Source organism: Arabidopsis lyrata (assembly GCF_000004255.2).
Source record: "Arabidopsis lyrata subsp. lyrata unplaced genomic scaffold ARALYscaffold_4, whole genome shotgun sequence".
NCBI lineage: Eukaryota > Viridiplantae > Streptophyta > Magnoliopsida > Brassicales > Brassicaceae > Arabidopsis > Arabidopsis lyrata.
Window position 1 is genome coordinate 5420213 of NW_003302552.1, and position 24174 is coordinate 5444386.

Consider the following 24174-nt stretch of genomic DNA (forward strand, 5'->3'; position numbering starts at 1 on the left):
TTTACAAATACAGATATATATATATATATATATATATATACACGCTTCCAATCCGTACCCGCTTCCTATATTTTTAAAAAAATTCGCTTTTACGCTTCCGAACGCTTCCGCTTCCACGTACCCGCTTCCGATTCCATGCAGCTTAGCTTATTACAACGACAAAAGGAGTCCACGTTGTCGCGCACTTTCCGGTGGTAAAAAAATGTCCAAATGGATTAAATCAATAATATCTCCAAAAGAGATCCTCTCCTTCTATCTTTTTGGGCTCCACTTTTCCTATCTCTTTTTGCCCCTTTCCTCTATCCTCTCTCTCCCCACAAGTCATCTTCTTCTTCCTCCTCTGAATCTCTGGTTCCTTTTTGCTCTCTCTACTAAATTCACCGACTCTGTTACTCGATTAGCAAGGTGAAACTCACTTGGGTTTTGTTTGATTTCTCTTTAGTCCTTTTTTTTTTTAATTTCATTTTCTCTGATTGGTGGTGAGATCTCTATCTTAGTCGGTCCTTTGGGTTAAGCTATTTCATTTGATTGGTGGGTTTGTTTTATTGAAGCTTCTTGTTACGAAAGTTGGAGTCTTTTTCAATTTTTAGGTTAAATTATTGAGAGAAAAGGAAGATTTTTGGTGTGAAGTTAGGTTGTGATTTGTGTGATGAAGAGAGGGAAAGATGAGGAGAAGATATTGGAACCAATGTTTCCTCGGCTTCATGTGAATGATGCAGATAAAGGAGGACCTAGAGCTCCTCCTAGAAACAAGATGGCTCTTTATGAGCAGCTTAGTATTCCTTCTCAGAGGTTTGGTGATCATGGAACTTTGCGTAGTAACAACACAAGCACTTTGGTTCATCCTGGACCATCTAATCAGGTTATTATATAATATATAGCCTCTTGTATGGTTTTGGATGTTATATAGATATTGTAAGAAAGAGTAGGACAGTGATTGATCAATGTTTCAGTTGTTATCAGATCATAATATCTTCTTTTTGCTTATAGATTGAACTTTTGGGATTGAATTCTCTTGTTAACCCTTTATTTCTGCAGCCTTGTGGTGTGGAAAGAAACTTATCTGCTCAGCATCTTGATTCTTCAGCTGCAAACCAAGCAACTGAGAAGTTTGTCTCCCAAATGTCCTTCATGGAAAATGTGAGATCTGTGGCACAGCACGATCAGAGGAAAATGGTACGAGAGGAAGAAGATTTCGCAGTTCCAGTGTATATTAACTCAAGAAGATCTCAGGGTCATGGCAGAAACAAGACTGGCATTGAGAAGGAAAAACATACCCCATTGGTGGAACCTAGCCCTCGTAACTCCCTTCAATTTCAAGAAGTGAATCGCACAAGCTCAAAGCAAAACGTACGTTCAAAACCTGAGGGTAGGGATCAGGTCAAGGCGAAGGCAAAGTCAGGTGGCTTTGTAATCTCTTTAGATTTATCAGTCACAGAGGAAATTGATCTCGAAAAATCAGCATCGAGTTATGACAGAGTAAATGATTGTAATGCTTCCTTGAGACAAGAGTCTAGAAATCGGTTATACCGAGATGGTGGCGAAACTCGTGTGAAGGACACTGATAATGGAGCTGAATCTCACTTGGAAACGGAAAGTCATTCAGAAGATGGTCATTGCAGTCCTGAAGACATTGATACTGGTCGTGAATACAGCAGAAGCAGAGGATGCGCCTCTCTGCAGCAGATAAATGAAGAGGCAAGTGATGACGTTTCTGATGATTCGATGGTGGATTCTATATCCAGCATGGATGTCTCTCCCGATGACGTTGTGGGAATATTAGGTCAAAAACGTTTCTGGAGAGCAAGGAAAGCTATTGCCAAGTAAGTCACTATAAATTTTACACTTTAGTTAACTTGGTTATATATTCCCCGCTCTTTTTATCCATCTCCTTCTTTGATACCGACGTTCTTTTCTTGCAAAAAGTTAATACTGAAGTGTGGTTCCATAATTTTATTGAAGCTTTCCTCTGTTCTTTTTTCCTATTTTTCATGGAGGACTGTGGTAGGGCATATTTCAATATCACCAAATTTCAAATTTCTTGAACACTTTTCTTCATTTTTTTTCATGCTTAATGATGATTGATCGCTGATATACATATAGGATTATAACTCAGTTTTATATTCTGCTCCATTTGGGAGAAGAGTTCTGGTTTTGGCTTGAGAAGTGATGGTTCCATAGTGGAGAGGCCCCCGATTCATCCTAAAATGGTCCTATTATATGTTTAATTTTAGAGCCCTCGGTAGAATATTAACGCAGTTAACACGTTGGATCATGTTATAGCAGGGAGGGGCATTCTCTGTTGACGTATATTGTGCAAGGTGCCCTCCGAGACAGTTCATGGCTTTATAGTTTATACTATGTCTTCTTTGCATCTGGTTGTTGGAACATGTCCCTGTCTCGGTTTGGTATTGCTTTTAACTGTCGTCTTGGGCACTTTCCCTACTTGTCATTCAAGGGGTTGAACCAGGTAGGGGAATGTTTTTCTGAGGACCCCGGGATCTGAATTTTAGTTCACCATACATAAAGCTAGCTATGAGTCTTATGCAGAATTATAGTTTCTTCTTGCTACTGATTAAGAGGATCCTTAGTGTGGTTGTGAACTACAGAGTTCTTATTGATTTTAGACTCTGTGAGTCAAATTGTAAGGTTCACTGTACTCTTGTCCCTATGGTAAGGTATCAGGATTCATGGCCAATGCATATAACAGGCTTTTCTTTTCTTACTTTTTGTTAAATACCTGAGAATCACATTTTGCAGATGATAAGCTGCACGGTAAGCTAGATTTCAATGAACCCGTCCCATTATGTGTCTTCAATTTTTTTTTTTTTTTTTCTATTGAAAGTTTTCTGGTTATGCTTTAACTTGTCCTTGGACGCATTGATTTGCTTAGCTATGTATTCTTGTTTCTTTTTCCCTATCATGATTCTATTGTTCGATTAGTTGTTCAAAAGAAACTATATCTCTCTTTGTGACTCTTTTTATGGATCATCTCCTGATGTGACTCTGTTTCTCATTACAGTCAACAAAGAGTATTTGCGGTTCAACTATTTGAGTTGCACAGACTAATTAAGGTAAAGTCATTCAGAAATTTCTCTTATGAATTTGTTTCTTTTCGAGCTGAAACAAACGTCTTCAACTGTGCTTTATTTCTGTAATAATCAGGTTCAAAAACTTATTGCTGCATCACCGGATCTCTTGCTCGATGAGATCAATTTTCTTGGAAAAGTTTCTGCTAAAAGCTATCCAGTGAAGAAGCTCCTACCATCAGAATTTCTGGTAAAGCCTCCTATACCACATGTTGTTGTCAAACAAAGGGGCGACTCGGAGAAGACTGACCAACATAAAATGGAAAGCTCAGCCGAGAATGTAGTTGGGAGGTTTTCAAACCAAGGTCATCATCAACAATCCAACTACATGCCTTTTGCGAACAACCCACCCGCTTCACCAGCTGCAAATGGATATTGCTATCCTCCTCAACCTCCTCCTTCAGGAAATCAGCAATGGTTGATCCCTGTAATGTCTCCTTCAGAAGGGCTGATATACAAGCCTCACCCAGGTATGGGACACACGGGGCATTATGGAGGGTATTATGGTCATTATATGCCTACACCGATGGTAATGCCTCAATATCACCCCGGCATGGGATTCCCACCTCCTGGTAATGGCTATTTCCCTCCATATGGAATAATGCCCACCATGATGAACCCTTATTGTTCAGGCCAACAGCAACAACAGCAACAACAACAACAACAACAACAACAACAACAACAACAACAACAACAACAACAACAACAACAACAACAACAACCCAATGACCAAATGAACCAGTTTGGGCATCACGGGAATCTTCAGAACACCCAACAACAACAGAGCTCTGTAAATGCAGCTGCTGCACTGCAACATCAACAGCCAACAAAGTCTTATCCGCGGGCTAGAAAGAGCAGGCAAGGGAGCACGGGAAGCAGTCCAAGTGGCCCACAGGGAATCTCTGGTAGCAAGTCCTTTCGGCCATTCTCAGCCGTTGATGAGGATAGCAAAATCAACAATGCACCTGAGCAAATGATGACAACAACGACGACGACAAGTACAACTGTTACTCAGACAACACGAGATGGGGGAGGAGTGACGAGAGTAATAAAGGTGGTACCTCACAATGCGAAGCTCGCAAGTGAGAATGCTGCTAGGATTTTTCAGTCAATACAAGAAGAACGTCAACGCTATGACTCCTCTAAGCCTTAATCCTCTCTATCCGTATTGTACTCAGATATGTATTTTACAAAAGTAGAAAAATTGTGATAGATGTTATCTCGATATATGTACCATGTAAACGTATTATGGTGTAAGCCTCATTTGTATGTGTTAAATATCTTAAAGCCTTGAAATCACTGGAACAGTAAAAGATTATTTGAAACAACTACTTACAATCACTGTTTCTTTTGTTTGTGACATCAAGAACTTAAGCATACCATATTTACAACATCTTGTTTACATAGGAAAGATTATAATTTGTAAGGAAATTGGTAGTAAGATATACACAGAAGTTATTAATGGAGATCGATTTGGGGTACAAATATTGGACAGAGATGAGGATCAAGCACTAAATCCGCGTTCAAGAGAGCTCCAAGGACTGGCAGGGATGGTGGGACAAGCCTGCATTGCTGCCTCCTCCATCTGTCCCATTTGAATCCCCGCGTTGCATATGTTTGCAATCGACCTCATGTGCTTTATTCCGTACTGAGACAACGATCCACAGTGCATCTCGAAAACTCTCACCTAGCAACCACATAAAGGAGAAGAAGAAGTGATCACCACGAGAAACTCAAACATTCAATGATGACTGAAAGTGATATTTTTTTCTGACATATCATATGTTATCTAACGTCCTGGCAAATAATAGAGTGTTGAACTGCATTACACTATCTTTGTATCATTTTTCTTGGGGTATTAGACTGTGTATGATGTGATTCTTTGACCATCTAAAACCATTGTTTAATACTAACCATATAGAGTTGATCCAAACCTTGATGCAACAATTTTAAATAGCCAAGTTTCAAAAAGAGGCAAAAGGTTACCAGCGATTTAAGGCAGTCCCAATCGTCAACAAGCGGTGTTCCAGAAGGCCGGACATTATTTAGTACCGCAGGACTGTCCAAACCAAACAAGAGTTTCCCAATTAATAGAATGCTATTATCGACATGAAGTCTGTGAGACATTGCTTCAAGGACTTGCTTCTGAGCTTCAACTTTTCTTGCAGAACCTTCTGGTGCCTTTCGATACTACATGGAACAATAACTTGACAGATTATGTAACAGAGGCAATATCAAATATTACAGGAGTCTTTAGATTTCACCAGGAAGCAAGGAGAGTAAGATAAACCTTATCCCAGAAATGGACAAGATCCGCGTCACGCTGATTTGTAACTCTTGAAGGCGGCCTTAGTGAATTTTCATTCACAAAGGTGAAGTTTTCATTGGCTGGGTTTGTACCCATATAAAGAACAAGCTTCTCCTTGCTGAGTCCTATATCTCCAAATTCCATGACATGAGAACCAAATGACTTACCAGAACCTGCAGTCCTCTTTTTCACCTGAAACAATAATATATCTTTTGATGCATGCTTACCGCAATCTCAATGAACGAACAGTTCTCACCCGAAAAAGTTACAGAGCAAAACTTGAAGCTTACCAGTTCATATTGCTGGTGCAAAGTCTCTGTCTGTAAATTATGTATATCACTGTGTGCATTGCAAAAACAAAGAATAGCGAAAGAATTAGGATACTCGACCAGAAAACGCATACTCTTATTGTCATATTAATAATAGTTCTTCAGCATACCTATCTTCCATCCAAGCAACACTGTATAAGTCACCCAAACAGGTCTCATACTCGGAAGGAGGACTAGGATCCTCTCCAGGACAATAAGTACCCCAGCTACTTTCTACTGCATTCGATGCAGTTGTCGCGTAAATGTTTAAACCCTCTGGTAAAAGGCCTTCAAAAATACTTCCAGATTCACAAGCCTCTAAATAAAACACCTGCATTCACGAAAAATGGTCAAGCCAAATCACATGTAGCTGACAAGAAAGCATTTTCAGAAGAATCTTGTCAGTGTTACCAAGCTCTTATATGTTCCTGAAGCATGTTTTTTCTTCAGGACATCATTGAGATCGTTTGCATATAGATATGGAGAAGTTGGCATTCCTGAAAATAAACATAGAGACTCAAATCATCAAACTTTTTATCAAAAATATAAAAAATAATAACTTCAACAAGATAGGAGAACTCACCGAGCACTCCCGGGCCACCGTGATCACTATAGTATATAAAGATATGATCGTTTGGACCGCTATCTACAACTTTCCCACTTCCTCCTTTAACAGCTGTTTTATTTCCAAGGATCACAGCTAATAAGTTATCAACATTAACATCATCTCCAGTGTAATCCTGCCACAACCAAATCCCAACAAATCAAATCACAAAGCCATTTCAATGGTACATAACCGCAGCTCAATATCGAAACAAAGCGGAAAAAAAAACCTTGGGAACTCCATTATAGACATCCTCTCCATTAGGACTATTGATAATAACTCCAGGTCTTGGATTCTCTTCGTTCTTCGCAATGTCATCATACATGAACACTACAATATTCTCCTCTTTCACTCCACCTTTCTTCAAAAGCTGATAAGCATGACAAACATCCGCCTAAACAATTTATACAAACTCATTAGTCTCTACCAAACTATTGAAATAATAGTAAAAACAGGTTAAAATACGATGTTATCACCCACACTCTAACTTTGGCTCACAAAAACTTCATTTTTCAAAAAAACACAAAATCGATGAAAACTAAGATTGGACTATAACAAGAACTTGTTGCAATGATCAGCTGCAAATTCGCAAAATCCGAAAACCGCACCGCAATTTCTTAATTCCAGATTTTCGATATGATCAAGAGTCGATACCTGATGTCGATAATTCCAGTATCCGCTAGATCCGGCGACGAGAACAGCCCACCTAGTAGAATCATCGTCGTTTTCAGTTGGGTGGAAGAACTTGGAAGCTTGAGAAGGAAGTTTGATGACGTCACCAGAAACAGCGGCGACTAGATAGAGGAAGAGGGCGAGAAACGTGACGGCGACGGTGGTCATTGTTAGGTGATATTCTCCGGCGAAGAAGGTGACGTGGATAAGAATCTTCGGAAAGAAGAGGAGGCGGGGCCTGCTATTTATAAAATTACTATTCAATGAATCTTTCTGATGCCAACCTAACGTCTGGCCCATTACTTGTTTTATCTATACACGCAAGTAAAATATAGTTTTTTTTTATTATTATAGATATTCTGTTTTAGTTAAAAAAATTTATTGGTTTTATTAAAGATATAAGATGATTTTTTTTATATAAAATGTCTACATATTATATGTTATACGTTGTATGACAGTGGTACAATGTTACCAATCAAAATCTATATATCAATGCAAAAAGAAAAAAAAAAGGTTTTTTCAAAAACTTATGATATGTATATTTTTGTCTTAAAAAGTTTCAATAGTTTATGATATAATTTTTTTTTTTTGGTAAATTTTTGTGTTATGTGAGTATAATTATTGGATAAATTTTCCGGAAAAAAAGACAAACACGTGGATAAAACATAAAAGGATAAAAGAGGGGATATGAGGATTTTATGACTTTCAAATCGGAAATTGATTAAATAACATCGAATATATGAAAAAAGTGTTTCGATGTGCTCAACTTGAATGAAATTATCTTAATTTAAACAAAAATATTTTTGAAAAAATAACACGTTATATTTTTATATCATTATCTTTTTGCTTGATTATAATAAAATAAAAAACTTAAACACTAGTTGTCATTTACCTAAATAAATTTTCGTCCTTAACATCTGGCAAATTCACTTAATCTTTAAACTATGAATTATGATTGATTGCTACGCAATTCACGGTTGGGCAAACATAAGATCCTTCATCTTTTAAAGAAGAAAAATGAATGTTGTTTGGTTTCATTGTGAAAACTGAAAAAGGTAAAGTAAAAAGGCATTAGTTTGGGCTTTTGGGCATTAATCATGCATATGTTTTGCTTTTTTTTTGTGTAGTGTAACGTAAATGTCACTGTAAAGCAATCAGACTTAATTCGTTCACTCAATGATCCTTTTCCCTGAATCGTTATAATTATGTGTATCTTTGTTTTATTAGCTGGAAAGTGAGTTAGTTTCGAAACTTATAAACTCTAAATTTTGATTTCCACAATAGAGACTGGTAATGTACCTGCTTGTCAAGTACATTATCATTTCAATGTTAAATTTGTTTTGAATTTAACATTTTCTTTTGCCGGAATGAGTCTTGTAGACACGATTTTTGTATGTGGTAAATTGAATATAGTGAAGAGCTGTAAAGAATTTTTTTGAGTTATGTCTTGTATTGGGAATTTAGGTTTTGGCGAAATCAAATTTTAAAGTGATTCGCTACACAAGTGGATTGCAGGATCCTTTCTTTGTGTTGTCTTCCCCTATTTATAAGAGAAGTCTGACGATTTAGGGTCTCCTTTTCCCTCTTTTGCCTCTACCAAGTCCACGACAAGTTATAGGGTTGAACTGAGCGATGGTCCGAATTAGTAGTGAGATGGGCCGAGCTCCTTCGTTTTGTAGATGAGACCAATTAGGTTAATCTCCAATTTGCGTCATGTTTAAATAGAGAGCGCAACCTATATCCAACAAAGTTCAAAAGATGTTATAACGATGTATGTTAAATTTAAGATATGTGAAGAATGATTTTTCTAAGTTAATGTACTAATCAAAATCAATATTCCATTTGAAAAATGATTAATCTGAACCCTTTGTTCTAAAAGTCCCCCTACCTTCGATTATCTCATGCTTAATCGCTAGACCCACCCTATCCGCCTCGATTAATGACTAATCTCTTAAAGAAATAAGTTAATACTTTGCGTTTAATCCGATTTCTTCCCGCCTAGAGTCCGAGGCTGGTTTGCCACTAATTGGAGAAAATGAATCCGGCATGCCATTTTGTGATCTGAATGCCACTGTAAATGTGATATTCCCAAATTACCCTTAATGAAATAAGAGACGATTGGTACAACTAAGAGATAATAGTACAACTGGTACAATTAAGAGATAATATGAAAACTGATACAAATAGTATAACTGTGAGATAATTGGACAACTGGTACAAATGGTATTACTAAAAGATAATAGTACAATTGATACAATTGGTATAACTGACATATAAATAGGTACAACTGGTACAAATAGTTAGGTACAATGGTACAAATAGTTAGGTACAACTGGTACAAATAAGTAGGTACAACTGAAACGAAGCAATTGTAATTCTAAACCCTAGCGCCGTCACACTTACTAATTCGCCTCTTCTTGCTTTCTTCATCGTCGTCGTCGCCGATTATCCGCCGTCAACCTTCTTTGTCGAAGTTTGTGAACCGTTTTTCTCACCAAACGATTGCGCACTTCAAAGGACGAAAGCACGGGGAGATATCCATGGAGAAGAAACATGAAGAGAGATCCATGATTAGTGAATCTAAGAAATCCATGGAGAAGAAACATGAAGAAAGATTCAATCTATGAAGAAACGCAAAGAGAGATCTATGGAGAAGATAGATCTAAAGTTTCATTGATGATGATGATGATGGAGAAGAAGAGATATAAAGTGAAAGATCCAAAAAAAAAATCTAGAAAAAATGAAAGAAGAAGAAGAAGAAGAAGCGTGAAAGAAGAAGAGGAGTGAAAAAAGAAGAAGCGTGAAAGAAGAAGAGGAGTGAGTGGCGGGGATACGTAATTATCAAATTAGGGTAAGGGTTTTTGGTCCTTTTGTCTTTATTTGATTTAAATTCTTTTATTTTTATTATTCTAAAAAATTGGGTGGCTTTCTAGCCTTTTTGTTTCCATATAGTGGCATTCTAGGCATTGTTTCAAATCAAAACGCTTCGTTTTACAAACTAATACGGCGTCGTTTATAGTCGGAATCTTTTTGACGGCCCACTTTCTTCTGCTCTTTTTGTTTCTCGAAATTTCGTGGCCAAAAAATCCAGATTTTAGTGTTTAGCCGACGCGAGAGAAATCCGATTTGGTAAAATGTCGTGTACGCATGATCACAACTGCGAAGATCATGAGTGTTCTTCCGATTGGTCTCTCTACAAACACATTGATCTCTCCAAGGTCTCTCTCTCTCTTTTCTACAATCACTTACCTCTTCGCTTTTATTGCTCAAATAACGACTAAAATCTTCAAATATCACCTAAAATTTGTAATTAGGTTAGTGAATCCAAAAAATCTAGATTCTAATTGATATTCGTGGATAGAAAATTCCTCAGAAATTGTATGATCCTAATCTATAAGAATTTAGGTTACTGTGTGAATCAGTGTGCTAAATTTTATAACTTGGTCTCAGGTTTCTGCTCTGAATGAATCTGTTTCCGGAAGTGCAAAATCAGTCTTCAAAGCATGGGAAGAGAGATTACAATCTTCTGGGGTACTTTAAATTCTCACCATAACTTTTTTTTTTTTTTGCTTCTTGTTAGTTTTATGGAGATGATAACCTTAAAGATTGTTGAAGAGGACATGATTATACCAAAATCTGGCTTGTAGGCTAGTAAGGCACCACAAGCTAATACGCCACTACCGTTCTTGCGACGTCAATCACTAGGCAACCCTTATATGATGGCTTAAGAACTAAGTCCCTACCAGGGCCTTCCTGAAGCTCACATAAAAAAAAGTCATTAGCTTTTAGGATTAGAGAGCCTAGTTTATTTATAAGTCATCAACCAATTTTAGGCTTGGCTGATGAATGATCCTTCCTCAATTACTATGATTTATATGCAGTGAAATTATTGATAGCAATGAGTTTTTGTGCATGATAATGTCTAAAGGAAATGGTTTTTGTGTTTTGTTTTTTCTTGCGTACAGGAGCATTTGGAGAGCAATGAGGGAGACCCTGAATTGCTTGTTTTTGTACCGTATGTCAGTTATTTGTTGTTCATCTTTGAAACTGGCATTTTGTTTTTTCACACGACCTTCTATTTCTGGCTGAATACACCGTTTGGCGTTTGTAAAATCATTTACCGACCTGTGACTTCAAATTTCTTCTAATATTATTGGTTTGCATATAGCAATATAGTTTATAGAGATAGATCATTGACTTGAAAGAAGCTTGAGAGGACTAGTTACATTCCATTTTTTCTTACTATGAAATTGTTTAATACTTTTTGGATGGCTGCTCATTTATGTCTGTCCATTATTGTAGATTCACATCAGACGTCAAGATCAAGAGCATATCAATTGTTGGTGGCCCTGAAGGAACAAGTCCTTCTAAGTTGAGAGTGTATGTCTAAACTAGCTTACGAAAATTTTCCTGTATGCATGTGTGAATTCTGCATATGGTTCCTTCATTAGGGGAAGAAATAAAGACAGAAAGTTGATTGTTGTCTCAAAACTAGGTTTATCAATCGCGAAGGTATTGACTTCTCAGATGCTGAGAGTATGCAAGCTGTTCAGGTATTCCCTTGTGAGTATTTTGCATACTGAAATGCCAAAGACAAATGAACTAATTCAGAAATATTTGTGACTTCTTTGAAGGAATGGGAGTTAGCTGAAAATTTGCAAGGAGTCTTAGAATACCAGACCAGGTATTTCGCTACACATATAACGTTTACTGGATTGTAATAGACTCTGCAGACTTTATGTAATGAATCTTAAAAAGTCTGTTTGAATCGCGCATTTTCTATCAAAAGTTAGATATCTGATACATTGAGAGTGCGGAATGTGATTAGGTATTCAAAATTCCAGAGTGTTGGAAACATTACATTGCATTTCCCTGAGAGCTTTGGAGGTGACACAACTCAAATACGCTATATCGGGTTCAAAGGTGAAGCAACCCAGGTATGTTTGCATACAAATGCTGCAACTATATATCATATGGTATGGTACTTTGTTAATTCTTAACCTTGGCGGTCTTAACAGTTGAAAAGGGATGTTGTTGCGACAATCGTATATGAGATTAGACCAAATCCTTCAGATCACAAGTAAGTCTGAATCTCAACCAAATCACTCTTTTCTTCCGTATGTGAAGATTCCTTCAGTTACAAACTCTGTTTGTTTGGTAGGACAAAAGCTGAGACTGGTGGAGGGTTTTCACAAGTTGAGTGAAGGAAGACAATATCTGCTCCTAACTTCACTCCTTAGCCTTCTCACATACTCATGTTTTCTCCTTAACAAGCTTAGACCTATATTGACAAACATATGTATGAAATAAAGTGAGAGACTTGTTTGTGGAAACATCTCTATGCTTAAACCCACATGAGATCTTTCAGAACTTTTATTATGATGAAATTTGGTTTAAGCCTAATCCATCTTATAAGTTTTATCTACTACATTCTTCCAAATTTTCCATAGTGAGAAGTCCTTTCTTTTGGTTGTCTTGTGGCACATCTATAAATTTCAGTTGGAAAGCCAATTTTTAATTTTGGGTAAATTTTGAAATCAATGTACGAAGAAGACACGGTAACCCACACATAAATATTAACCATTATCTTTAATATAAAGAGAAAACGTTAAAAGAACTAAAATGTGAAAGACAAACATTAAGAAATCCTCAAGAAAAAGATAAAGAGCATGGAAGCCTGTATTGTATATAACAGCTGAAATTTATCCATAAACATATCAACTTTTTGGGGATGCTTTGGGTGGTCCGGCAGGTGGAGCAGCACTCTGTGAAGCCGGTGTACCGCCACCACCACCGGTGGCAGCTCCAGCAGACCCGTCAGAAGAGTAACCTCCACCAGCAGCAGGTTGTGTGTATCCTCCATAAGACCCATATGCCTGTGGTGCTTGACCATACCCATACGCTGGAGGTTGTCCATACCCTGACGCTGCAGGTTGTGCATACCCAGACTGACTACCATAGCTCCCGGGAGCACCTGGAGACTGCTGGCTCTGTCCATAAGCCGGTGGCTTTGAAGACGGCGGTGGTGCTCCATACCCAGAACTGTAAGCTGCTGGTGGCTGGCTGCTGTAACCAGCCTGAGAAGTTGGAGCAGCTCCATACCCTGCCTGAGAAGTACTACCTTGAGCAGGCGGCTGTTGACCAGTTGTACCATACCCAGCCTGTCCAGACTGAGCTGACGATGGCGGAGCGGCTTGAGATGTATCTTCCTCTTGACTTGGATTAGTGGTGCTGCCGTAACCACCCTGTTGATCATACCCAGCAGCTTGACCATATCCTGATTGCTGAGAGGCATTGTAAGCTCCATACCCATCTTGCTGGTATCCCTGACCAGCTTGGCCATAACCAGAAGCATGCTGGTAGTAATTGTACCCTGTGGTATCTGTTGGTGGGGCTGAGCTACCACCACTGCTTGGTTGCTGTGACTGTTGTTGACCATAATAATCATACTCACCGTGCGCACTCTGCTGGGATGGTGGCACAGAGGATTGATCCCAGGTGGAGGAGTAACCACCTGAAGTTTGCTGAGGGTAACTCCCGTAAGGTGATTGACCATACTGAGGTGGACCTGGATATGCTCCTGGTTGCATGTAACCACCATAACCAGGTTGTGCTGGCGGAGCACCAGGTGGTGCCCAGCTTGATGGTGGGCGGGCTTGATAACCACCTTGTTGTGGATACCCTCCGCCCATTGCTGAGTTTCTCATACGGTTCTGCTAAAACAAATCGTTAAAATAAAAGGCTTAGGTAACTTTTTTACAGGGAAATAAAACAAGGACACAGCATAAGAACACACGAACACAGAGGCAGAGACATATAAAGCGGAAAACAAAGACTAGATTGAGAGGCATACACGTCATTTACCAAAATCAGTCCAAATAGGATCAACCAAGATCATATCATATTCTATAAGGGTAATGGTGATGCCTACATACCGTACTGATTGGTGAAATTATTGGGTTACTCCTGCAGAAGCCCATCCCTTTCCCTATTCGAGATAAATGGGTGCAAGAAAAAACACGGATACTATAGAAGCTTTTGCAGAAAAAGCAACATATATATACACATGAAACCTAATTTCTCAAAGGCAAAGTTTATGAAGCAAAATAACCTAATACCAACTAAAGAGTGCTGTTTCAACAATATCAATACTCATGAAAGTCTATTAGCAGACACAAGCTGGGGTATAAACTCTCTAGAGTAAATAATGGCTGAAGGGTTCAAAGAGAAACGAATTTAGGATAAAATGGGGAAAGCAAACAAGGCAGAATAAAAACAGTTACTTGGTTAGCAAAATATTGACACAACTAAATGGCTAATAGGTCTTCAAATGTCAGTCGCCCACCTTCGGTGTTACCTTGATGATTGAATCTAGAAGTGATAGCCGAATGGAAGTGATTTTGGACCATAAAAAATAATGGAACACAATATAACAAAAACAGTATTGCATTTATTGTATAGAACAGGTTAGAAATACTATCACAGCAGGTTGGACTGAAACTAGTCAGAAACCACACAAAGGCTACCCAAACCAATGTAGGATTGGCCACCTTGGCTGTGACCAGAAGCGATGAAAATGTCTGCATATACTCCATAAAAATAGACAACAAGATTTCTACTATGACAATACCATTTAAAAAGTGAATATGCTAAGAATATTTCTTGGTAGCAATACAAGTCATGAAGAATCATGCTAAGCACATTGTAAATTGGATTATCAAGTGGATGAAAAGTAGATATAAGCAAAGGCCGATAAAAAACTGTCACAATAAGATAGTAACAGAAGCGTGAAACTCGTGTAGGAAGGTAGCGGCAAAAAATGAGTATGAGCAGAAGAAGAAGAAGCAACATATAATCTTACAACTTCAATAACAATGTAAGGTATATCAAGATAGAATATATTTCTATGTTAAGAAAATCACAAAAATATCTTCACATGGTTTAACATAAAATAAAAAACCTTCCCCTGCAAATAAGCGGAGAGAAGAACAATGCATTCCATTGTAGATGCAGTTATCGTGGAGCAAATACCAAAGGAAACGAAGGCATACGCAGAGTATAAGTTTAGCAGCTGATACATTGACTAAGTGAAACTAGTATAACCTACATCACCTATGATCTGAATAATACAGTATGTCGTCTACATTTTAAGGGAAACACTAGATAAACCTAAAGCTAATGACAACTAAATAATGTAATCACAACACAATATCAATTTCAGGTAGAAAAATAGACACTGCAGAAGCCTGCCACAATCCATAAACAAACACAACAATCAAACATACCTCGCCACTGATGATTTCATTAACTAATTGTTTAGCATGTTCAATCTGCTCGGTTATCCCATCAATCTGCAAAGTTCGTTCTGGCGTTGGGTCTCCAGGGGGCAAATGCAAAGGAATAACCTGCAGACAAATAACCACGGGATGAATAAGATTTCACTAGCTGGAGACAAACAGAAGCTGAACAATTGACAAAAATACAAACCTGAATTCGAGCTCCAGTCTTAGCTTGCATAGATTTGATTGTCTCACCTCCTTTACCAATAATCAGACCAACCTAGAACAGTTTATGTATTACATACAAGATACATGTTACAGAAATTGGTCAATCTCCAGAGCATTAAGTACCTTATTATTTGGAATTTTCATAACAAACTGATCAGCTCCTGCTTGTCCACCCATCCTACGACCACCTCCACCAGAACCAGCTGTATTACCTGCCTCAGCCTGAACCAAAATAATTAGATACAGCATTAGTAATCTAGTTTTATCACCTAAAAAACACTATGATTAGCACCAAAAGAGTAAGTACTACCTCTTGAAGGACGTCAGTGATCAACTGCTCAGCTTTGGAAATCTGGTCAGGCGTGCCAGTTAGGTCAACAGTCCTCGTAGTAGCATTAGGGTCTGCATCCATATCTCTAGTAACCTGAATCTTAGCTCCAGACTGAAGTTGAAGATACTTAATAGTCTCTCCACCTTTACCAATGATAACACCAACTCTCATATTCGGAATATCAATCTTCTTAGTAGTTCCTTGAAAGCTACCATACGAAACCGGTATCGAAGACGGAGGCGTCCCTGACATCTGCTTACCCTCTAAATCAAAGATCAAATCACAAGTTTAATTCCAAACCCTAAATTCCATAAACACAACAAGTTTAAGAGATTTCGAGAACGAACCAGAAGGATATGAGCTAAATCCTTTATTATCACCATAATCATAAGAAGCACCATTCTCAACACGAGGACGTTTAGCATCAGCACTATTAAGAAGACGAGCAGCGATTTCTTGTGCTTTTTGTTTAGCAATCTGGATTTCATCCATCGGAGGAGGAACGCTGTTGTAAGAAGACGGTGGAGGAACGGCGGATGCGGTGAGATCAGGTGAAGCAGATGGGATCGGACCTGAAGAGAAACCGGTGGGTCTGCGAGTTGATGGAGGAGGAGCGGTTTGTTCTTCGTATTTGCGTTTGTTGGAGTAAGTGTCAGATGAGTATTGAGATTCGTCCGCCATGGTCGAAGAGCTTTGTGGATTTGAGAGAAACCCTAGAAAGAGGCGGAGATAAGGAAGAAGCAAATAAGACTGAGAGGTATAAAGATTATTTATATATGCGGACCAAAACCTTGCTGTTATTATATACAGATACTAGATTTTAAACCTACGGTGTATTTAATTTTAAAGTTAGTATAAAAATATTTTGTAAATTGTATTTCCTTATAACATATTTATTTATATTATAGTTTACAATTGTTATTAAGTAACGATATACCACGAGTCCACGAGATAATTATTAATAAACTGAGGATTTAACCCGTATTAAAGCGGTATATAAATATTGATTCAAATTCGTCCGCCATATAAATCATTTCCGAAATATAACCCGTTCCGTAATTTCTTAACCCGTCCTGTGATTTGTATTAAAAAAAATAAGGATTAAATCCGTATTGAAGCGGCGGATTAATGATATTTTAATCTTTTTATTATTGTTGATTCAAAAACCCGTCCCGCCAAACCCGTCCCGCCAAAAAACTCATTTATTTTATTAATGTTCTTATTTATGATATGATTCTGAATCATTGTCTAAATATTTTAATCGATGTAGAACGTTGAACACACATTTTCGTCAATTGGATAATATATGTCCGTTTTTAAAATTTTGAATCACAGTATATGCAGAAAAAAATTGATTTTTTTTTTACTTTATGTATTATATGATGATTCAAAACAGTTAAAAACAAATCAAACAAAGATGATAGGAGAATCATAATTATAAATCTTAATCAAATCTTCTAAAAATCTAAATTATTAAATATGGAATATCCGGTGTATGAGTTGGGTTAAATATAACCCGACCCAACAAATTTTTTGTGAAGGAATTTTTAAAATGGATCGGATATCCGATATACCCGAAAGCTTTTTTACCCACCCGTCACAAAAAGTGTTGCGATTATACTAGTATAGATTTTTCCCTTATTTAATTTTTTCTTTTTTACCGCTTTTTCTTTTTAGTTTTATTAACTTTTAACTTTTTTTCTTTACACAATTTAGGTTTAGAACTTGATCGGTTCTCCTATAAGTTTACACAAATACTACAGCTGCAAATGGATGACATATAGATGAATGGTTAGAAAATTTTGAGTTGAACAAAAAAAGTTGAACATCATTCAACTCATTCCTCTGCGAAATAGTAGTTGAAAGGGTTAAACAATTTTCCATCATAATCTATTCATTTTTCTAACTTTTGGGGTTGAATGGGTTGAATCAATTTTCCAACTTATTCATCTCAAATAATAAAAATAAGATGAATGGTCATTCAACTCTTTCAACCTTTTATTTTAAGTCTACTATTCAAACGTCACATTTGCTATTGTTTAAAACTAATTACAAAAATTCTTTTATACCGTTCTGGACTATTCGAAATTATTAAAATTTAAAAAATTTCTTCATATAAGCATTTTTTACTGCAGATGACTAAAAAAATGTCACATAAATAACATAAAAATTTATTTTATTATCAAATCTTATATATATTCAAGTTAATTCTCAAACACTAATCATTCTCTCACCTTAATTTCCCAATATGAATAATCATTTGTTTTTTACTTAGGTGTAAAATAGAATTCTAAGCCCAAATTAAATTTCTCGCTAATCGTTTAAAGGCCCAAACAACATATATATTTTGCCACCAAACTCTCCGACTTTACCCCCACGCGCCTTCGGAAATGAGTCTTCATTTATGTCAGACGAATTAATGCTGCGTAAATTCCCAGTCGAATAGCGTGTTATTTTCAAACATTGCATTATGTTTTTGTTACTTTATTATTTTTGAGACGGGACGTTTGGGTGTCCATCTGTCCAACCCTTCGATATCCCACCTTCTCGCACCCTAACCCTATTTCTACTGTCATCTGTCTGGGCAATACTATTCATTGCACCGATAAACCTTCTTCTTTATTCTCCACTCTTCTTTTTCTAAATCCTCTGTAGCTCTCAATTTCGCACATCAGTTGAAATAGTTTTAGTCGGATTCTTTGCTTTAATCGGAAGTCCTCGCATCCGTCCTCAGTCTCGTCCGGTCGGTGGTAGATCAGAATTGCTTTTCTTTACCGAAATTGTTTCTAAATTTTTTGTTTTCGACTCGCCCTCTTTCTTTCGGTTTTCTCTTGTTAATTATTGTCACTAAATTTTCCGTTCTCGCATGCATATCTCTTTGGGTTTTGGTTTTGGTTTTGGGTTTCTCTTCCAGATCTACATTTATTATTAGACATCCTTTTTTCAATTCGCACTCTACAAAACAACTTACGGCTGGATCTTTTTGATATAGATTTGTTTCCATTTTCAAACATATATCTAACCCTATCTTTTTTGCTTGTTAGATATGGAAAACCGTGGCCTACCATCTCGTATATTCGCTGATTTGGAAGAACCTGCTGGTGATAGGGTCAATCAGTATTTCAAGCTTAATACCATTCGGGTTGTTCTGAGGGCTCTTCAGCCTGAAGAACTTGACCAAATCCGTCCGTTTTTTGGGAAACTGCTTGAGATGTACGCTAAACCCGTCTTTTCTGGCAAACTGACTCATTTTCTGCTTACGCGGCAGTTGGATGTGGTCAAGCGGCACGAGATCTGGGTTGTTTTCGCTGGGAAACCGTTTAGGTTTTCCCTGAGGGAGTTCGGAATTGTAACCGGTCTAAACTGTAGGCCTCTGCCGCCGATTGATCAGTCTCTGGTCAAGTGTCCGCCTGGTGTTACGCCTTACTGGTTCACGCTATTTGGAGGCGAAGAGTTTGTCACCGCGGAGATGTTACAGGCGAAGCTTCGGAGGCCGCGGGCGCTGACCAGTGAGTTAAGGGTTAAGTACGCATGTCTTCTGCTCGTTGATGGTCTTTTATGCCGCCGGTCGTTTAACATGAAAATTCCTAAAGAACATGTTGAGATGATTCGCAGCCTTGATGTTTTTTTGAACTATCCCTGGGGTCGATACAGCTTTGACATGACGATGTAATGCATCAAGTCCAGGGCGGTTAATCAATTGGCGCAGGCAACAGTCGCTATCCAAGGTTTTATCCATGCTCTACAGCTTGTTTTTGTCGAGGCTGTTCCAGATGTCCTAGATGCTGTTGGCGATGCGACGGATCCTGAGTCTGGTGGTGAAGAAGTGTTTCCTGTTATTTCGTTGAAGCTGGATAAGGTCTGGGATTTAGATGCTCAAGGGGAGGTCTGTTCACATCTATTTATATCTTAACACCTTTAATTGATACTATAGCCCTCCATATAGTCATATTTATATCTAATCTTACCTTGTTTTTCATCTAATTTCCCTTAGGTCCAAGTTCTTCCAATTATTCCTGCCAATGAGGAAGGTGATGTTGTTGATGAGGGTCTTGCGGATTGCAGTTGGCCGGATGAAGTTGGCGATCCCAGTGTTGAATTCCTGCTTCACCAGTTGGAGGAAGGGGTTGTGTTTAAGCGTGACATGTTTGTAGGTGGTTTTAGAGGTCTCGCTGCTCCTGCGCAGCCTCCTTCTCGTGTTGTCAAGAAAGGGAAACGCAAATGTAATGCCAAGTTGTTGCCTAAAGAGATGTCAAATGGTGAGGCTTCTTCATCTAAGAAACTGAAGATGCGGTCCCAGCGTGCCAAGTTTGATAGTGTCGACCCAAATTCTAAGTTGCTTGCTGCTGTATCTTCCCAAATTCGGGCTGGTCTGAAAGAATCTCAATCCGCTGTTTACGCAAACCTCTGTATTGATATCAAAGAGATGGAGTTGCGCCTCCAGCAAAGTTTCAAACAAAACATTTTCTCTGTTGTCGCTGAATACTTAGCTGCCAAAGACACTGTCAACACTGTAGTAGACGCTCTTGGGTCTGGAGGAGGCCGTCCTGTTTCCCACCTAAACCAGGACCCGGTTCAACCTGATCCTCTGCTTTCTGACCCTTACGCACCCGCTAAACTCTCATCTCCAAAGGTTAGCTGGATGTTGCCTAAAGCTATTTAATTACACCATTGCTTCCTTGTCATTCTTTTCTTAATCCTTTCTATTTTTCAAGGATACTACTCCAACTGTCCAAGGTGAAACTGGCAGCTCCTCTGCGGCTGCAAGCGGGGAGAAGGTTTGTTTTCTTTCCCTTATAATGTTCTTTATATTTAGTCCAAATTTCATAGATTTGTAACTATTATATTTGTAGTCATCCGGAGGTGATACTGTTGTGCAATTCTCTGAACAACTCCCCGATTCTGCTACTGAGGTTGACCCTTCTTCTGATAAGTTCAAACTCCTAATCACGCATATGGTTCCGACTTTGTAAGTATGCCTTTCCTTGGTTTTAAATGTTCACTTTTTTGGGTATCTATTATTCTAATTCAACATTCAACTCTGCATATGGGGATGTATGTTCATTTGTTAATGGTTATGATTTCATATATTTTGTTGTGTAGGGAATTATCGGTTGGCGAGGGTTTAGTCCTTAAAGACAAAGATGTTCTTAACATACCCATCATTATTCCACCAGACTCTCCCCAGGTCTGCACCAATGTCTGTTTCTCCTTCCCTTATTATTTTCATACTTTATTACTTATTTGCCCTACATGTAGGTCATGGATTCTTGTGTTCTTGTCCTGAGAGACTCTCTCTTCAACAATGTTGATCCTGCCTCTGATCCTAGAGCCGAGTTTATGCGGTCTAACTTCCCTGGCTCCTTTGCTGTTCTCTATGCAAAGTTTAAGAAGACTTCTCGGAAAGAATTGTTTGATTTTGACCCTGAAGTTCTGGCAGCGGTCATTGACAGGTCTAAGCTTAATGGTCGGGAGTGGATCATTGACATTGATTTCTTGTACTTCCTGTTTAATATCGATAAGAATCGATGGATTGCTGTCATGGTCAACTTGCGTAATCATGTGCTCACAGTCTTTGATCCCAATGCTGATGCTTGCCGTGGCTCCCGATTGAAACCCCAGCTCGATTTCGTCTGCGAGATGTTTCCCTACTTTGTGCGTAAAGTTGGTCTCAATGACATGATGTCATCTTTTTCATTGGAGCCGTTGGCATTCCACCGCGATACCTCTGTTGTCCAAGCTTCTGTTCGTTCCAATACTGGGATCTTATCTCTTCTGTTTATGGAGGCTCATGCCTTCGGTGGGTTGGAGAAGGTGTACAAGGTCAACGAGTCTGCTATCCGTTCGCGGGCTGAAAGCTTGGCGGTTGAGCTTTATGAGCACTGCTGCGGTGAGCTCGTTGTTGAATAAGTAGACGACTCTTCTGTCTGTTTTTTTGCTTTTTATCTTCAACTATGTTCTCTATCAACGCTGTGTGTTTTTGGACATTTCCCTTATTCGCGATGTTTTTTGGTTTTGCTGCTAATTAGTTTTCAATGTTGCGGATGCTATCCATGTACTCTTTACCCCCTAAGCTATATATTAATTACTATATAATTGCTTCCATTTAATTTGTCAATCTTAAAGCATTATGTATGTTATTATCCATCTATGTTTGCTTGTATACATGCAATTTTTTTTGTAGGCATATATTTTAGATTATATAACTGTCTATTTTTTTGGTTGCCCTCTATTCGCGTGACTATCTTTTAGAGGTTTTTTCTGTTTTCGGGCACTTATGCTGGTATGTGTTTTTTTTTTTTTTTGGTCAAATGCTATTATGTGTTTTCACTTCTACTTTTTTACGCAACATAGACAAGTTCGGCTTTATGTGTAGCATTTATAAAACCATTTGCACATGATATCTTATACATTACACTAAAATTAGAACATTTTTTTACAAAATATGCCAGATAATTAATTTATATTAGCGATGGTTCTTGAAGTAGATACGAAGAAACAGACCAATGCACAATAGGTTTGCTACCTACAGATTAAAATACATCGATACTTGTACTTGATGGAGATACAGCGAAATAGAACTCTACTTAGTAATTTAGCTAGCTATAGACATAAGTACATCAATCTGCCCCGCCTTTATGTCGGGGTTTGTTGTTCGGCTTACCTTAATCCATGGACGACCGTCGCCACTACACAAATAAACCCAACCCACGATATTAGAACAAAGTGGCGGAGCGTTTGTTCGGCTTGGTGGCTTACCTGAAGTTCACTCCTAAGGATTATGTTTTCCTTCTCCAACTTCTCTATCGAGCTTTCTCCCTCTTCTTTTGCAATGTCTGCCTCGGTTTTCGGTTCCTCTTTTGCGGCTTCTTGAAGAAGTTTTATCGTTTCCTTCTGCGCTCTTATCACATCTCGCGCCTCCAGTAAAGCTGTTTTCTGCCAGCCGTGTGGTTTTTCGAGGTCGCGCCACTGGAAGAAGTCGCAAACGCTTCTCCACGCGGCGCCGCAGCCGTAGAAACGTCTCCCTGGGTTTGCATCGGTCCACGCTTGCCGGATCGTTGCTGGTTTACCGCAGTCGCAGAGAAACCCTTGGTCCGGCGGCATGGTGGTCTGTGTCATTCTCGTAGAGCTCGAAGAATTTCCAGAAGTTTCGCTAATCATTTTTTCTAGATCTAGGTTAGATTGTGTATTTTTGGTTGGGGGCTTGGTTGGGTAGCTAGTATTTATGGCGGCTCCTCGACTTTATGTGGCCCACACAGTGGGGATTAGTTGTTGTCTGTCGAACCTAATTTCCGAAATTAGGTTTGCTTTCCACTGGGATAGCCCTCCAATTATATATATATAATTGTATGCGATTTTGTATAATGGTATTTTATTGGGTGGATTGTCACTGATATCAAATATAGGCCGTCGTTGCTATTACTTAAGGTCTCCAGTTATATTTATGTTTGCCGTAGGTAGGTTATATATGAAGTCGGTTTTTAAACGAGAATCATAACTGAATTCATAAATATATTACATTACAAGGCGTGCGGACTCAAACGATCGACGCATTACACCTTGTTAGGAGAAGTTCAACATAATTTGAAGACAATGGTGGAAGGCATGTTCGCACCCATACTAATACAACTTAAACGGAGGGGATCTACTTCACTATCTTACAAACAAAACACAAAAGCTTCCGACTCATAAACCCCGATACTTCAAGCAAACATCCGTCTAGCTGCTTTACACATTGAAAATATGCAGCTCCATATATCTGCATAAGCGTTTATATTTGGTTATTATTCGCTATTTGATTAATTAGTATTCAAATAGTATGTTTGTTAACTTAGGATGGTTTACCTTACATAGGCCTCTTGAACCCTTAGATTGTCATCTTGCAAGTCGCCCGGTTATGCCCAGGCCCGGTTATGCCCAGGCCCACGACAACGGGTACAGCTCCGTTTCGCCTTCTTCCTCGTCAGCTGCATATTAATTCACAACAACTGTCAATTGTAGCGCTGTATCATAATTTATACATTGCTATAATACGTCTTATTACCAACTAACTACCTTAAACTCTCCACTTGATAGGTATCTAGAACGCTTTGGCCTACCTGGTGGCCTTTTGGTCAGGGGAGGGTGAACTGTCCTTGTCGCAATTGTATTTGGTATGTCGCGGAGAGTGCTCATGTCGGGCACCGAATATATGCTGCCATTGTAGGCTAAGCTCCAGAAAAACGTACCGTAGTGGGGAGCAGCCAGCTCCTCAACTTTGATGTCTGTCTGTCCAGCAGCTGCTATAGCGTGGCTGCAAGGTATTTTGAGCAGAGTGAACTCTTCACATGTGCAAGATTTATTTTGGAGGTCCAC

At 38.5% G+C, this 24174-nt stretch overlaps 5 protein-coding genes across 7 annotated transcripts; 3 read left to right on the forward strand and 2 right to left on the reverse strand.

Moving 5' to 3' along the window:
• Window positions 1-259: 259 nt before the first annotated feature.
• LOC9316795 (protein EARLY FLOWERING 3) lies at window positions 260-4388 on the forward strand. 2 transcript variants are annotated; one of them, XM_021027537.1, is made up of 5 exons: window positions 260-862; window positions 1039-1823; window positions 3023-3074; window positions 3166-3738; window positions 3769-4388. In XM_021027537.1, the coding sequence occupies exons 1-5, from the start codon at window positions 650-652 to the stop codon at window positions 4240-4242; spliced, it is 2097 nt and encodes a 698-aa protein (XP_020883196.1). In that variant the 5' UTR covers window positions 260-649; the 3' UTR covers window positions 4243-4388. The 2 variants fall into 2 exon arrangements, with proteins under 2 accessions (XP_020883196.1, XP_020883194.1); XM_021027535.1 differs by having other exon boundaries at window positions 650-862; window positions 3166-4388.
• Window positions 4386-7306, reverse strand: LOC9314976 (vacuolar-processing enzyme alpha-isozyme). The gene is made up of 9 exons (XM_021027538.1): window positions 6964-7306; window positions 6539-6703; window positions 6289-6445; window positions 6117-6202; window positions 5837-6036; window positions 5688-5736; window positions 5380-5589; window positions 5076-5279; window positions 4386-4776 (listed from the first exon to the last, which is right to left on the reverse strand). Exons 1-9 carry the CDS (start codon window positions 7279-7281, stop codon window positions 4594-4596), a joined length of 1572 nt encoding a protein of 523 aa, XP_020883197.1. The 5' UTR covers window positions 7282-7306; the 3' UTR covers window positions 4386-4593.
• Window positions 7307-9964: 2658 nt separating this feature from the next.
• On the forward strand, window positions 9965-12406 carry LOC9316796 (PITH domain-containing protein 1). 2 transcript variants are annotated; one of them, XM_002878863.2, is made up of 10 exons: window positions 9965-10199; window positions 10432-10512; window positions 10947-10996; window positions 11284-11361; window positions 11477-11534; window positions 11616-11665; window positions 11810-11918; window positions 12000-12061; window positions 12143-12201; window positions 12235-12406. In XM_002878863.2, exons 1-9 carry the CDS (start codon window positions 10116-10118, stop codon window positions 12183-12185), a joined length of 615 nt encoding a protein of 204 aa, XP_002878909.1. In that variant the 5' UTR covers window positions 9965-10115; the 3' UTR covers window positions 12186-12201; window positions 12235-12406. The 2 variants fall into 2 exon arrangements, with proteins under 2 accessions (XP_002878909.1, XP_020883138.1); XM_021027479.1 differs by having other exon boundaries at window positions 10038-10054; window positions 10088-10199; window positions 12143-12406.
• A 134-nt stretch (window positions 12407-12540) lies between these two features.
• On the reverse strand, window positions 12541-16592 carry LOC9314977 (far upstream element-binding protein 2). Its single transcript, XM_021027478.1, has 6 exons — window positions 16167-16592; window positions 15799-16082; window positions 15612-15710; window positions 15469-15540; window positions 15267-15386; window positions 12541-13694 (listed from the first exon to the last, which is right to left on the reverse strand). The coding sequence occupies exons 1-6, from the start codon at window positions 16498-16500 to the stop codon at window positions 12699-12701; spliced, it is 1905 nt and encodes a 634-aa protein (XP_020883137.1). The 5' UTR covers window positions 16501-16592; the 3' UTR covers window positions 12541-12698.
• Window positions 16593-18865: 2273 nt separating this feature from the next.
• On the forward strand, window positions 18866-20809 carry LOC9316797. Its single transcript, XM_021027940.1, has 6 exons — window positions 18866-19032; window positions 19189-19441; window positions 19502-19705; window positions 19814-20452; window positions 20535-20597; window positions 20673-20809. The coding sequence occupies exons 1-6, from the start codon at window positions 18866-18868 to the stop codon at window positions 20790-20792; spliced, it is 1446 nt and encodes a 481-aa protein (XP_020883599.1). The 3' UTR covers window positions 20793-20809.
• Window positions 20810-24174: the final 3365 nt, after the last annotated feature.